At 44.7% G+C, this 15,266-nt stretch overlaps 1 protein-coding gene across 1 annotated transcript; it reads left to right on the top strand.

Annotated features, from left to right (window-relative positions):
- Nucleotides 1-135: 135 nt before the first annotated feature.
- pola2 (polymerase (DNA directed), alpha 2) lies at nucleotides 136-14,552 on the top strand. The gene is made up of 18 exons (XM_036548768.1): nucleotides 136-585; nucleotides 879-1,003; nucleotides 1,092-1,183; nucleotides 1,766-1,823; nucleotides 4,772-4,881; nucleotides 5,012-5,208; nucleotides 5,803-5,891; nucleotides 6,276-6,428; nucleotides 7,310-7,372; nucleotides 8,145-8,199; nucleotides 8,676-8,800; nucleotides 9,134-9,172; nucleotides 11,877-11,950; nucleotides 12,357-12,465; nucleotides 12,865-12,971; nucleotides 13,138-13,194; nucleotides 13,620-13,746; nucleotides 14,016-14,552. The coding sequence occupies exons 1-18, from the start codon at nucleotides 501-503 to the stop codon at nucleotides 14,166-14,168; spliced, it is 1,818 nt and encodes a 605-aa protein (XP_036404661.1). The 5' UTR covers nucleotides 136-500; the 3' UTR covers nucleotides 14,169-14,552.
- Nucleotides 14,553-15,266: the final 714 nt, after the last annotated feature.

Genomic DNA, 15,266 nt, shown 5'->3' with positions numbered 1-15,266 from the left:
AGCCTAGATAGCGCATTTACGGCAGAGAGTAGCCGAATGGCGCTTTGGGGGCGTTACAAGATGGACGCAAACTGTCATTTGATTGGTTATTAGCATACTGCCGTAAAGCATTACTGACTACGGCGGGAGATTCTCTTTTCGCGGCAAATGGGAAGGTAGTGTCAAATTTTCTTAAAAGTTTGGGATAGGGTTGCCATAAGTATGCATGTTTTTTGTCGTACTATACATAGGCATTGCAGTAGAGAGCAAATTCCTTAGGTAATATGTGCTAGTTCAACGTATGGTTTTTTTGAAAGCATAAACTGTAAACACCTGGGTAGAAAGCAACCTGGCTTCCTCTTCATTCCGTGGAACTGTACCAAATTGACAGGATTGTTGCAACATAATTTTTTTGGACGTTGCAGGTATCTGGTTAGCTGCCTTGTGCGCACCGTATCACCTCCTTAGCACCAACTGTTCATTAAGATCAATTAACACAGCTAGTGCTACAAACAAAGGCAATGGCATCTTTAGACGTGGACAGCATCAAGACGGAGCTCAGTGTGTTCGACATCGACTGTGAGGACGAGACGGTGTTGGAAAAAAGTAAGTGACTTAAATTTCTTACTAATGATTTCGGCGGTGTAATATCTGTCGGTGTCTTTAAAAGGGTACGTATCGACGGATGCTGTACCAGCAGGCTAGGTACCAGCTACTTTTAAGGTATCATTGACGCTAACTTACTGCCATATTTTACAGGTAGGTGAAGCAAGCTACCTGTGCGACTCTTGGAAATTCTGACTGAAGAGTAAACAAGCCAGCTATATAGCAAACAAATAGCGTGTTAACGTGACGCAAACTCCCCACTTTCCACGTCTTCTGATCCCTTTCTTTGTCAGTGCTGGAGCAGTGCATGTGTCACCGGCTACAGAGCGACGGGATCGTCCTGGAGTGGGTGGCGTTCAGCACTACCAAGGGTGGACTGAAGCTGACCCTGGACGCCCTAGAGAAGTTCGAGCACGAGGTGATTCGGATGGATGGAAGGGTTGGAGAAGAAACGAAATCTATAGCTCCCTGACCTCCGGTCATTCTCACAAATGCCTTTTCTGCAGGTGCTAAGCAAGAAACAGAAATCCAGGCCGAGCTTCTCCAAGAAGGAGGAGCCGCTGAACCGAACCAGAGACGTGAACTCTCTTCATGACTTGTATCCTCGCTGTTATTCCGTCTTTAACGTGGTCCACTTTTAATGTGCTCTGTCAGGGTTGGACAACCTCTATCTCTGAATTATTTTTCCAGTAAGATTACTTAGTTTAAACCAGTTTGTTGAACACTTAACTTAACTTAACACTTAACTCTTACCAGAGACTTGTGAGGTGTGCTTTCCGATACTTTATGTAAGCTTTACCCAAAAAGGTTAGAAATTAACAAGGATTTCAGATGGAAATATTTTCCATGGCTAACAACAAAGATGCAGACAGTAAAAACAACTAAACCAGAGTCCTTTGTTGATAGACTTGATATATAGCAGTAGGCAGTGAATGTTCATATGGGTCCAGCAAGTTTTCTAAATCAAAAGGCACTGGGGCACTACTCTTTGTACCCTTAGGTAATTTACTTAACCTGACCTGCCTCAGTAAATATGCAGCTGCATAAATGACTAATGTAAAAACAATAAGCTATGGAAGTTGTTCTGGAGCATCTGCTAAGTGACTGTAATCCAGTGTAATGCTGTATCACACAGATCAGGTGAAGTGTAAGTGTTGGCTCTTTAACTGGCCGTGTTCAGGATCAAAGCTGAAGAGGAGGAGGAGGATCTGCTTGACTCGTATTCCACTCCAGCCAAGGTAAGATAGTTAACTGCTGATCTGAAACTAGAGTGAAGCCTAAGCAAAGCCAGGGAGACACTACCATACATCAGTTACTAGATCACATACCCATACCTATAACACATCATAATACCACAGGTAAAATAAGCAGCAAGTAATAAGCAGGTGTAGGGGGGGGATTGAGGTGGAACCGAGATGCAGTCTGAAGAGGTGGGTTTTCAGTCTTCCTTGGAAGATGGCCAGTGATTCTGCTGTCCTGACCACTGTGGGAAGTTCATTCCACCACTGGAAGACCAGTACAGAAAGGCATTGTGGTTGAAAGGAGCAGCGTGTCAGGAGGAGACGGTCAGTTATGGTGGGGGTGTCCCATTCACTGTCCTGTTTGCCAGCACCAAGATTTTGAACTTGATACAAGTGATAACAGGAAGCCAGTGAAGTGAGGTGGGGATGGGTGTGCCTTGACTACGTTTAGGGAGGTTGTAGACAAGTCATGGAGCTGCATTCTGGACTAGCTACAGGGCTTTGATGGCACAGACAGGAAAACGGGCAAAGAGGGAGTTACAGTAGTCCAGATGTGAGAGGACCAGGGCCTGAACTGGGAGCTTAGTGGAAAACTCATTGAGGTAGGGGTGGATCGTTTGAATGTTGTACAAAAAGAAAATGCATGATTGAGACCGTCTGACAGAAGAAAGACAGTTGGCTGTCAAGCACATATTTGTATCATACTGTCTTTTGGTGGTACTTTGATAGCTACCCTTTGATGAAACTGTGGAAAGAATTTTCAACCCTGTCTGTCATTGTGAAGGATGAAAATTTATACTAGTGGAAACTTTGCAACTTGGCCTCTCACTAACCGTACCCGCATACACACTCACCGACAGTTACACTAACCCCAACCACACCCTACCCTGCACTAACTTGCTCTAACCCTGTCCCTTATCATTTTGTCTTTTTGGTGTGTCTGCTGTTCACTGGCAGAAGAACAGGTTCCCTCACCAGGAGCACTTTAATTTGGCTCTCTCTCAGCTGAGACACATCCTGACACCCTCTCCCTAGAGGGCAATTTAATACCCGTGTGCATCCGAGGCAGGTGAAGCGAGGTACCCCCGGTCCCTCAGACTCAGGGTGTGCATGTATGGACTAAAGCAAATCCTTCATCCTGTTACGATCACAGCACATTTGAAATGCAGTCAAACAGAGGGGATGGTATTTCTACTTGAGCGAAAATATTTGTCAGCAGTGTAGGAATAAGATTTTTGAAAGTTCATATTTAAAGTGTATGTGGAAGCAAAGCTGCAAGTGTAAGCAGATCCACGATTGGCTACTCGTGGCCTCAGGGTGGCTTATGTCCGTCACATATTGATTGCTTTATGATTGGTCAGTAAGGCAGACCACTTTGGCACGCCTGTAACAGTCTTATCATGTAAAATATATGGCACTAGAACTGGAATTTGACAGGGCAGCTATTTTCCTCTAACACTCTCCACATTCTGACCCATATTGCAGCTGCTTGGGGAAAGGGGAAACTGGTGGATCTCTGGGTCAGGACTGGCAGTCACAGCACTGTTCTCAACCAGTAGATGGTGCTAATGCTCCATGCTGGTATGGTTTTCATGGCCCACAGTTTGTTTCCTAAGAAACATACTACCTCACTGCTTTTTAGGGATCTTATAATTCTGAATTCAGATTATTACATGCTATCCAGAGCTACCTAACTGCATTTTACATAGATATATACATAAATACAGATGAACACAGACATAAGTGTCAAGAAATGATAAGCAGTGATAATCCATTGTCAAGACAGCTCCTACAGTTGTATTATGGAGTATGAACAAAAGAAATAAGATTATGGGGGTCATTCATAAAGACAGGTAACGGCTCCTCCACCTTTTGAAACGGCACAGTGGTATCAGCAGCCCTTTCGAACACACAAATCCAGGCTGCTGCTGCAATGTGGACACTTTAGTCTGTGTCAGTACTACATGGTTAAGTAGGCCTAGAGACTAACTGAAGTTCCATCTCCTGAAAAAGCTCTAAATTTGCTGGTCAGATTGAGTTGGAAACATTGTCTTCTGTTCTCATCAGTGATGTCTTATGCTACATTCAGATTGCAGACTTTAACGCTCAATTCCATATTGTTGCTCAGATCTGATTTTTTTTGTCTGTTTGGTCGTACTCATTTAAAAAGTGGCCCATATCCGAAATTAGTGTGAACTGACCTCAGTTTTGAGTTCTGCATGCACATATAAACAACATAAAAAGACGTCTGTCTAGTCACATGGAATTTTAATGACAAAGGTAACCTATTGCATGCAGAGTGACTTAAAAATCACCTACGTCACAGTAAACATGCGCAATTTGAACGTCCACACTCAGGTCACATCCAAGGTGCAAGGTTAGATGTCATGTTACATTTTTTTTTTTTTTGCTGTTTGTGTTGTCCTTAAAACATCTGAACTGTGTCACATGGGGGGGAGGAAGGAATCCAGTTTTAGCTGCACTCTGAACACAGCTTTAGCTGTCCTTTCTTGGTTAAAATGACAGCACAATCTATGAGAGTCAGAAGTTCCTCCAGTTCCTCTCCTGCCTCCTCTATGCTTGATATACTAATGAACACATCCAAGTTGGATTTAAGTTGTGCTGAGGCAGGCAGGCTGATTTATGAAGAGAGTCCAGCTTGAGCCAGACAGCAGAACTGCTCCACATTATGCAGTTACATAACCAGCATGTTGGGGTGTGCTGAGCTCAGTTCTTGGCAGTAAGCATTTTGCACATATCAGTCGGAGCACCATCCTGTGCTAATTTTCACTTTATTGGCAGCCTGGCAGAGTTTAGCTAGAACAGACTGAGCTGTGTGTGTGTGTGTGTGTGTGTGTGTGTGTGTGTGTGTGTGTGTGTGTGTGTGTGTGTGTGTGTGTGTGTGTGTGTGTGTTCATGCTGTGCTGTTTTTTTTTTTCCTGCAGGGATCCCAGAAGCGGGCTCTGACTACTCCCGAGCACCCTCGTTCCAAGAGGGGCGTGTCTTTAGCACCCAGCCCTCGACAGCTCCTCTCCCCCGCCTGTTTCTCCCCCAGGTAAACCCCCTCACTCCAACCTCGCCTCTCCTCACTTCCAAACCAGTCCTAAGCATCCCTGCCGCACCTCTTTGGCAGCTTTCCCACTAACCCAACTCCCCCCCCCCCCGCCCCATTTTCATCTCTGCAGTGTCACTCCCTCCCAGAAGTACAGTGCACGTTCAGCGCGGGGCGAGGTGGTGTCCACGTTCGGCGCTGTCCAGGGAGCCAATTGGACAGGACAGAGGGCAAGTGGACCAATCGGGGTGGAGCTTCTGGAGGGCACAGAGGACTCCCTGGTCAGCAGCTACAAGTTCATGTTCCAGAGGCTGCGGGATGTCCGTAATGGTGGGTCTCCGCAGAGGCTTCTGGTCTGCATGTGTCTTTTTAATATAGGTTATGCTCAATATTATACACATACCAGTGTGCTTAATGTATTTGCGGATTACACATATTAAAATTGTTTACATTCTAATATACTTGGTTTATTAATGGATTTGATACACTTGCCGAACTTTCTGCTTCTTATTAGTTTGAGTGGTTTGCATGTTGCTTCATGAAAGTTTTGTAGCAGAAATGCATACATTCTACTCAACTTCAATGTCACTCAGAAAGGTGGAATATAAATGAACAAAGAAGTTCGCATTAGCATATCAGAATTACAGTATCAAGTGTTCAGGCCTTGCATATTACATCTGTTGCTTGTTAAACTTGACCTTTTAATATTGTGTTATCCTCAATTTACCTTGTTCACAAGGTGTTCATAGGGTATTTGCAAGGGAAAACCAGTCCCCCTGAAATATTGGCATTATTCCCCTGCTGCACTTCTCAGAGCTGCAGGTAGGGGGCACTGGAGAGTCAGGTGGCCCTGCTCTGGGCTGTGAGGCACAGGCACAGTGTTGGGATGTGACTCAGTGTGAGGTGTTTGTTTGGTCCCTACAGTTCTGACAGAGAGGATAGAAGAGCTGGGAGAGGAGCTGAGGTCTCACTTCAACATTGAGGAGTTCTCACCTCTCGGACTGCCAGCTCAGGTACTCAAGCACCTGTCTGTCTGTTGCCATGTGTACCAGGGCTGATCGGGCATCTGTCCATATGTCTGTCTGTCTGTGTCTATCTGTCTCTCTGTTTGTTTATGTCTCTCTGTCTGTCTGTCTTTGTACTAGAGCTGATTCCTCTCTGTGTCTCTCTTTCTGCATCCTTATGTATTTCTCTGTGCCTGTGTCTGCGTCTGTGTGTACCAGGGCTGATGGCATCTGTCTGTCTGTCTGTCTGGCTCTCACTTTGGATCGGGGCTGAGGGTAGCTCTTCCAGTAACAGGCCCAGACAGGTTGGCAAGTTAATGCCATCAGTGATCAGCTAATTCCTTCAATCATGTCACTGATACGCGGCCTCACTCACCCCCTCTCCCTCCGCAGGACAGGGTGACTGTGCTAGGACAGGTGTGCTGCGACAGCAACGGGAAGCTGAATGCCCAGTCCGTGCTGCTGGAGGCAGGGCAGGACCAGGGTGGCCGACAGGTTCCTCTGGACCTATCAGAGCTCAAGGAGTATTCCCTCTTCCCAGGGCAGGTGAGAGTCTACCAATCACATTCTGCGCCCTGGAGACATGAACAGAGAAGTGAGAAATGGCAGTAGCCACAGCCAGTCAGGATAATGGAGTATGTGAGCAGGAGCCATGTGACACAAGGCCAGATGCCTTTCAGATTGAATTCACATTAAATTACTAAAAACCTGATCACACCTGATAGGGTGACCAACAATCCTGATAGGTGCAAACTGTCTGTATAGACAACTTGCCAACCCTTGTCTAACTAAAAAATAAAAAAAAACTGTAAAATAATGTTAAAATGTCAGTTTTCTCATTACAATATGTAGGAGATGCTAAAGTAGGAAGCATTCCCCCCAGAAGAGCCACGAACTTCTAATATAAAATAACTTTGATTCTTACTCTGCCGTTAAGTCTTATGTACACCCTCGCACCCAGAAGCATAAATATTAAATGCAGGGCCCAAATAAGCCTGTCACAGTACAAAAAGCAACCAGGAAATGTGAGGTTGACGTCATATAATTGTGTCTTCACATAACGAACTCATAGATGTGGTTGCTTTGGTGTGGAGAAGCTGGTGCTTTATTTCTCAGTGCATGCCTCCTCTGCTAAACAACAGCTGAATCACTGCCCTCCATATTAAATGCGGTTCAGTTTGCCCTAAGAAGCAGGGACTGAGATTTGACTTCTGAGAGTCATTCTTCTTAGCAATGCTGCGTGGTGATATTGGCTGAGCGTAGCTGTCTGAACCTTGTGCCAGGTATATTGCTCGGCCCATGGGTCTTGGAAGCAAATAAGTTCTGTGCGTGGCCTGGCCTTTCTCGTCCGACTCCCGCTGATATTGCAGCTCCCTGGTCGTAGCGCTGCACGAGCCTTAGTTGTGAGACTGCGCTGTCTTCCTCAGGTGGTCGTCATGGAGGGGATGAACACCACAGGAAGGAAGCTGGTGGCCTCCAAACTGTGTGAGGTAAGCGTGCCCTTGTGACCCTCTCCCCTTCGCTGCCGCTGCTCGGAGGCCAGGCTGAGGACTGCCATTCTGTAGTTTGTGTGGAAAATTGCAGGCATGTCACACTGTTCTTGGGGAGGCTTCAGGCTCTGAATAGTCTAACTCCCCCTATCAATTACTCCATTCGACATTTTTATTGTTTACATGATAAATCACAGCTGTGGACAGCTTATGGCTCTGTTTTACAGCTGTGTGTTTTGGGAAGCGCGCAGATGTAAATGTTTATTGCTTTGTTATGGCTGCGGATTTGAACACACTGATCTTTCCCATTACTGAAAAAGCACTGTTTGGAGACTCCAGCTCCCATTAATCTTCCAGTTTTTGCTGTATAATACTTGTTGTAGTGTTTATAATTAAAACAGTGGGCCTGCTGTACATTTAAGCAAAGAACAGTCAATTGTTGATCAGGATTCATTACAAAAAATACTAACAATTAGTATACAAGCTTTTTTTTTTCCACATCTTGGGATGTGCCATTTGACAAGCACATAATTGTTGTGGTCATTCAGATTAGTTTGAGCCTTGAAATTCAGCCACTGATTTGTTGACCTGTTCACTTCTAATCAAAATGCACTTTCAAAATGCAGCCTTCTTGATCAGTGCATTCATTGATTAGCAGTGGGTGCAATTTGATTACTCTGGATCAGTGTGGTTGTATAGATCAAAAACAGGTGTGATTTGATTCCCCTGGATCAGTGCTCTTGTATGGCTCAGTAACAGGTGTTTTTCTCAGGGGGTACCTCTGCCATTCCACTCTGCAGGCATGGAGACAGGCAACATGGCTGAAGGTGAGAGGAGCGCTCTGAATTGCATCACTCTGCTTTCTGTTATCTTCCAGTTTGACCTGGAGGTTGTTCTGCTCCAAATCTAATTAGTTTTCATCTCTAGCTACACCTGATACCTGTCATTTACATCCTTCACTCCTTAGCTCAGTAATGTGTGACCTATGGCAAGCTTTTGGCAACACCTGTAGGGTGTTGTAATAGATCCAATTTGATTAATTAATGAGACTCCCTTTGCCATGCGGTGTCAGTTATAGTTGCATCAGCCAATCAGCTCTCACCTTAACTTCTCACTGTGTTGTTCGGAGTATTCAACCTGAAATTTCCCTCCATATTTAAAATTTCAAAATGGGAATGTTACAGTTGAGACAATTCAAAATGGACTGGATAAGTGGTTATGTGGTTCCTCTGTGTGAATGTGCTTTATGAATGTTGACTTTGTCCCTCTCTCCCTCCTCCTCTCTCGCCACACACACTTCTAGAAGGTGAGCCCCAGATGGTCATGGTTGCCTGTGGACCATATACCCCGTCCGACAGCCTCAGCTATGACCCCCTCTTCGACCTCATCAATGTCATTGTCCGGGACCGCCCTGACATCTGCATACTGGTAAAATCACTCAATTCCTACTTTTTGCTCTATCCTCCCACACCTACTCCCCAGTGATATGGTATCTCCCCCCCCCGCTCTGTAGTGAGATCATATCTCCTCCATCCTTTCCTTACCCTGAAATGCAGTGAGATGGCATCTCTCCCAACCATATCTACCCCTACGATCGATATGGTTCTCCCCCACCCTGCAGTGCAATCATTCCTCCCAGTGAGATGATGGTTGTGAAGACAAGTCAGTGTATTCCATGTTCATCCCAAGCAGTTTGATAATCCTGTTCATGAGGCCGTTACAGCGTGTCTCTGATCTCTCCTCTGCTTTTCTCTCCCACAGCTTGGCCCTTTCCTGGACTCCAAACATGAGCAGATAGAGGTGAGGACCAGTGAGACAATCTCAGTTAAAACATAATTATCATTTAGCGCAATCACTTTGAAGTTTCATGTGTATGTTTAAAAACTGTTGGACTAGTTTCAATCAATGTCCATGGTTTTAGTTTGAGAAGCAAAATTTAAGAGAGGTGAAATCTTAAAATCACATTACCAACAAAAAGTAAATAGAAGTGTGGCTAAATAGGCTAAAGAGCTAAATGGACTTGTCTCACTTGCACTATTGGGGCTGTACCCTCTTGGTTCGTACTTGGCCACTAAACCAATAAGATTCTTGTAAATGTTGGAATATTATGTACGGTGTATGCATTACGTTGCTGGAGTAAATAAAAGGTAGCAGGTAGCAAAGTCGCTAATTCTCGTGTGAGAGATCTTGCTAAATCCTCAAATGAAGCATCTCATCAATGTGGTGGAACTGTGTTTTTTACAGCATGGTAAAGTGTAATAACAAAATGAAAAGCATGTCACAGCAAACAATGTGATTGTGCTTGGCAGGCCAGGCCTCCAGTTTGGGAGGGTGAGATCTCTCTCATCGATGTACCCAAAAACCTGTTTGTTACGAAACCCTTTATGAGAAATAATGATAAAATCAAAACCAGTATGACTAGTCCTGAAAGGTTTCATCGAGCTGAAATGCATGCAAAGCCTAACTGGAACAATCTGAACAGGATACAAATTAAGTATTTGTTTATTTATTTATTTGAATTTTTTTATGTGATTTACAGCTGAATGTTACCTTGACATTAGGGCTGGGTGGTATGGCCTAAAATTTATATCACCGTATAATCTGAAGCATGGATGGTAACGGTATATATCACAGTAAATTTGTTTTTCTTAAAATTTCAATGTAAATGCTTCTGAAGGGGTAAAGCACTGGTATGGCAACTGCATGGCAGCTATTACTGTACTCTTAACTGTATTACTAGGACATATTTCACATAGTACAGAGGTATTTTAAGAACATTTACTGTGCAAAACTGCAATAATAAATATAAAAAGAAATACAAAACCTTTTCTTAATTAACTTCCATCTCTGAAAAACACTTTGTGCAGCTTGATTTTATTGTATTTCATGAAAAAGTGAAAATAAAAACTGACTCAGGGATTAAAGTTCTCTGTCGCTACGACGGATTTCCGTCAATTGGATTCCAGAGAGGATGTGTATGAGATCAGTGTATATCCGAAGGGGGAAAAAAGTGAGGAGAGGGGGGGTGTTACGGTACCAGGTGATAGGTAGCTGATTTGTATAGCCGTACAATCTACTTGGATGTCGGTAATAGGCTATATACATACATACATACATACATACATACATATATATATATAAAATTCGGAGACAGTAATATAGCCTCACGGTGTATGCCTAATCAATTAGGCTAATTAGACGTTAGATTAACAGCAAAATATACATTTATAAGCATGACAAAATACCCCAAAACCCTCAAATTATGAGAGTCTTAATGTCCAGCAAGCAATAGAAATAGCTCAAATACAAATAAAGTTAATCAAGATTGCAATCAAAGTTATAGTTTGTGACGAAGAAGCAGCGAGAAGCCACGGTTCAAAAAGGAACAACCTTTAATCTCACCACTCCGACAAACGAGAAAAAGCAATCCTTTTGCAACCACCCACGTCTTCTGATCGAGAATAATCCACAAGGACAGTTTATTCCAGCAACTAAGAACTGTGAGCCCAAACGCCGTGTTCACCTGAATGCGCACACTAATTTCCCCTCATCCCTAGCACTTGGCCTGTGAGGGCGTCTTATCTGTCTTCATTATACAATATAATCAACTGATAGCACACACGATGCATAGCATAATTCAAGAGTAATGGAAAGAGAATAACACATTATTATTAAAAGAAAATAACATGCAAATAGACTTATGGGTGGCCATTATAGTGGGACATAGGGGTTTCGAAGGGTGCGCAAACTCAGTATCCCGTAGGCTATACAGCTGCCGGGCTCACGGTGTCCCGGATAACAATATTTTAATGCTTCAGAAAAGATTAATCTCTGTCAGGTCAGCAAAGATTTGTGTATGTAGATAAAACTTAGTATCCTGTCTTTACAATGAAGTTGCACCTAGATCTGTGAGGGTTCTACCGGTTAGTACGGTATAGTCAAAATCCATACCGTAGGGCAAGTTCATACTGGTGTACTTTCTATACCATTTATACCGCCCACCCCTACTTGACATGCCTTTCATTAATGCTAATATTCAGGCTTTCCTCTTGGTTGAAAGGAAAGGTTTTCTCTTGGTCCTCTTGGCTTACTCTTTTTTAAATGACCACATTCACTAGACTCTCCCTTAGTTTCCTCATCACCTCAAGACAAAATGGGTAGCAAATGATAATTATCGAGAAAATGTAGCGGCTTAGTTCACGTCAGGCATTGTGGCCTATTGCACAAACAGATGTTCCATATGTGTTAAGTGTGTCCACCTGTCCTGAACCCACTTCTATGCAGGACAGATCCAGAATGTGAAAATTGAGGCAGGAGTGCAGCTAGCTACTGTAGACAGACTTAAATTTTATTAATAATCAGTTACAATCCACAACATTTTATCTGTAAACTTCTAATAGTTTGTAATCTGTTTCTGTGTAAATGATGGATGGCTGTATTTTTCAGTACTTCAGTAAATGACAAGTAGTTGTCAGTTAACAAAAGCCCTGTTTTTGTCTAACAGAAATGCCAGCTAACTGAGACCTTTGAAGCTGTGTTCTTAAGATGTGTGGAGAGCATCGTGGAAGGAACGAGAGGGTGCGTTCAGAAACGTTCAGTTACAGTCAGAACAAAACGGTCACTGGTTTGATTCCCTACGAGGGCACTGCTGTTGTACCCTTGGGCAACAGCTGTATAAATGGATAAAATTGTAAGTTGCTGCAGATAAGAGCAACTGCTAAATGACAATGTAATGTAATGGTATATAGAGCGAAGCACTGAGTACTAATCCACCACCAAGTGCTAATCCACTTATGTCATGCTGTTTGTCATCGATTGGCTTTGATCTGATTCCAAAATTCATGGTGGCTTTATATAGTTAGATGAGTGAGTGGTCCTGTGTCAGTGGTTGAACAAGCATGTTGGTGATATTTGATTTGAAGTGTAGGCTCCTCTAATAGTGTCCACTGTACTCATTTAATGGTACCATTGCTGCCCCCCCCAGGGTAGGCTGTCAGCTGGTGTTTGTGCCCTCTCTGAGAGACGTCCACCATCACTTCATCTACCCACAACCCCCCTTCACTCTGCCTGACCTCAGCAAGGAGGACACCGAGGTGAGTCCCGCAGCTGTCAGCGTGCAGCTGATAACAGGGAGGCTGCTCTTAATGCTGGGCACATGTGTATGTGTGTGAGAGACGGAGAAAGAGGAACATGTGACCTCTTATCTGAGTGTTGATGCTCTGTCCCTGTGTCCTGACATGTGAGTGATGTCACTGGTTATTTGGTAGCTGTGGTCAGAGTGAGAGATGGTTTAGCAGAGGCTGGATTGTTGTAGTGATTAACGTGGTGAGGGAATGGTTCTAGGCATCTTGGATGTGTGGTGATTTTGCATGGGGGTGGGGGGAGGGGGATCCCAGTGTTGCTGAGTGTATATGTTAATGAAGAGGAGGCACAGAACACAGACATGGTCACCTGTCTAACCCCAGAGTGTCTGCCTACCTATGTGCCTACAGCGTGTGACCCTGGTGTCTGACCCCTGCACCCTTCTCATTGGTGGTGTGACCTTTGGCCTGACCTCCACAGACATCCTCTTCCACATGGGGGCGGAGGAGATCAGCAGGTGAGTGCAGAGATGGATACCCTGAAAGCCTAATCTGGACTCAGGGTCGTGAGTGTATGCGTTTGTTTGCGTTCATTTGCATCAGTTATGTGGGTGTGTGTGGGTGTGTGTGGGTGCGGCTTCGGTGCCCTGACTCTGTGTAAGCCCTATCTCTGCTGTTTTGCAGTGCGTCCGGCTCTGACAGATTCACACGCATCCTGAAGCACATGCTGACCCAGAGGAGGTGAGGGGCAGGGCAGAGGACAGACTTGGGGGGCCTGAGTAAGAGGGGCAGAAGGGGAAGAGGTAGGCAGAGACTCAGGGGTGAGCTGGAAGATATTAGGGCCAGAGGGACATGAGAGGTGAGGGGGCAGTTGCTGCACTCTGCCTGTAATTTCTTGGACTGGGTTGTATGATCATTCACTTATTGGTGGCAGTGAGGGATTTGTAGTACTTGCATGGTAGTGTTCTGGATGAGAAGGGAGCTGAATTTTGCTTGACAGAAGGACAGCATTTAGAAATAGTAGTCTGTAAAGTCTGGGTTTATCATTGGCAGTTTTATAATGACTCATGCATTTACCAGAGATCCTCCCTTTTTAACATTTCACCTTGTGTCTAACTGATCTCCTTCCGCACCTCACTTCCTCCTGTATTCCTGCTGGTGGCCAGCTATTACCCACTGTACCCTCCAGCGGAGGAGATCAACATGGACTACGAGAGATTCCTGAGCTACGGCCAGATGCCCCTCACGCCTGACGTGCTCATAGTACCCTCTGAACTGCGTTACTTCATTAAGGTAAGAAGTGACCTCAGACCAGTAGAAGTGCAAAATTGTTGTGGTTGTCTGAAGTGCCTGCTTGCTGTGCACTGATCTGGGAGGGATTGGCATTGCTGACTGGACTGAGGGAGCTCATTCTGAGAGACTTTCAGCAGTTCCATCTCTTGAACTTGAGCATTCTGAGTTATGTGATGTTTTTGCATAATTAAGGCACACATCCTCCAATGTAGCCCAGAGAAACAACTTATAAGAATTGTAACAAAGTCATTGTCGTCTCTTCTCTTTAGGATGTGATTGGCTGCATGTGCATGAATCCTGGCCGATTAACCAAAGGACAGGTGGGCGGGACTTATGGAAGGCTGCTCATACAGCGACGAGCCCCATTGGCTGAAGGGAGGAGGCAGAGTCCTATTGTTGCATGTCAGGTGGTGAAGATCTGATTGTGACCTCATTCATTCAGTACTGTTTCCTGTTCTAACCCCACACCCTCCGTTCCCCAACACACTGGACTCCCCTAATGGGCTTCTACATGGTGCAGGATTTCATAAAGCTGTCGATTTTTTTTATGTATAGAAAAAAATGTAAACTTGAGTAAAGGTTTTTGAAGTACCCACCAGGCTGCTGAATTCATTCCCAGACTCAAACACTCTGGCACTTTTGACCTCTGACCCCTAAGGAGTACACAGGTTTCATTTGAAAGAGACAATACTGAGACTATGGGGTGCAAGTTGCAGTGTGGCCCAAGACTTCCATCTCATTTCCATGTCTTGTTAAAGCATGTTGAAGATGAAAAGACCCCATAATGTGTCTATTGTGTTTTTTGAAACCGGACTGCCATCATAAATACTGTCATTAATGGGACACCATGTTGCAGACCTTAGGACAATTATTATTTCAGTACTTTCTTCAATAAATTATGCATCGAGTTTTGATATTGTCTCCTGTAATTATCCTGAATGGTGAATCAACTTTTGTGCTCTTTCGTGTGTGTGTGTGAGAGAGAGAGAGAGAGAGAATGTGAGACTGTGTGTGTGTGTGTGTGTGTGTGTGTGTGTGTGTGTGCGCGTGCGCGCGTGCGCGCATATGCATATCTTAGGTTGTGAATGTAACACAGTGAGGACATACTGATGAGAGCCCACTGAATGAGAAAAGGTGCGAGGTGGGCTGAGCGCTGATCTGAGGTCAGTGTCACGGAAAGACTAGGAAGTGGATCTGTGGCGCACAAGACCAGTGAGAGTGGTAATAGCTGCACCGATCTCAAAAGAAGCAGCTGCTAATTTTCGAATGGGGTCAGAGGCCGCAGGGAAACTGAAAAACCTCCCGAGTGTGGCTCGCATGGGCTCAGGGGAGGCGCTTCCTGGATGGGAAGAGAGGACAGGCACCGGCAGGAGGATATCCTCCTATGGAAGCTCAAATTGCGGCGGGTTAACGCACCATCTGGCCGACTGCGACACTATCACACGTCTCCGGCAGCAGCCTAAGTGTTCTAGATCCACGTTGTTGGTCCGTTAAATTGCGACGGTCTTTCAAGAGGGCCA

Source organism: Megalops cyprinoides, chromosome 16 (genome assembly GCF_013368585.1).
Source record: "Megalops cyprinoides isolate fMegCyp1 chromosome 16, fMegCyp1.pri, whole genome shotgun sequence".
Taxonomy (NCBI): Eukaryota; Metazoa; Chordata; class Actinopteri; order Elopiformes; family Megalopidae; genus Megalops; species Megalops cyprinoides.
Note: the sequence above shows the minus strand (reverse complement) of the source record. Positions and strands in the feature narration are given on the sequence as shown.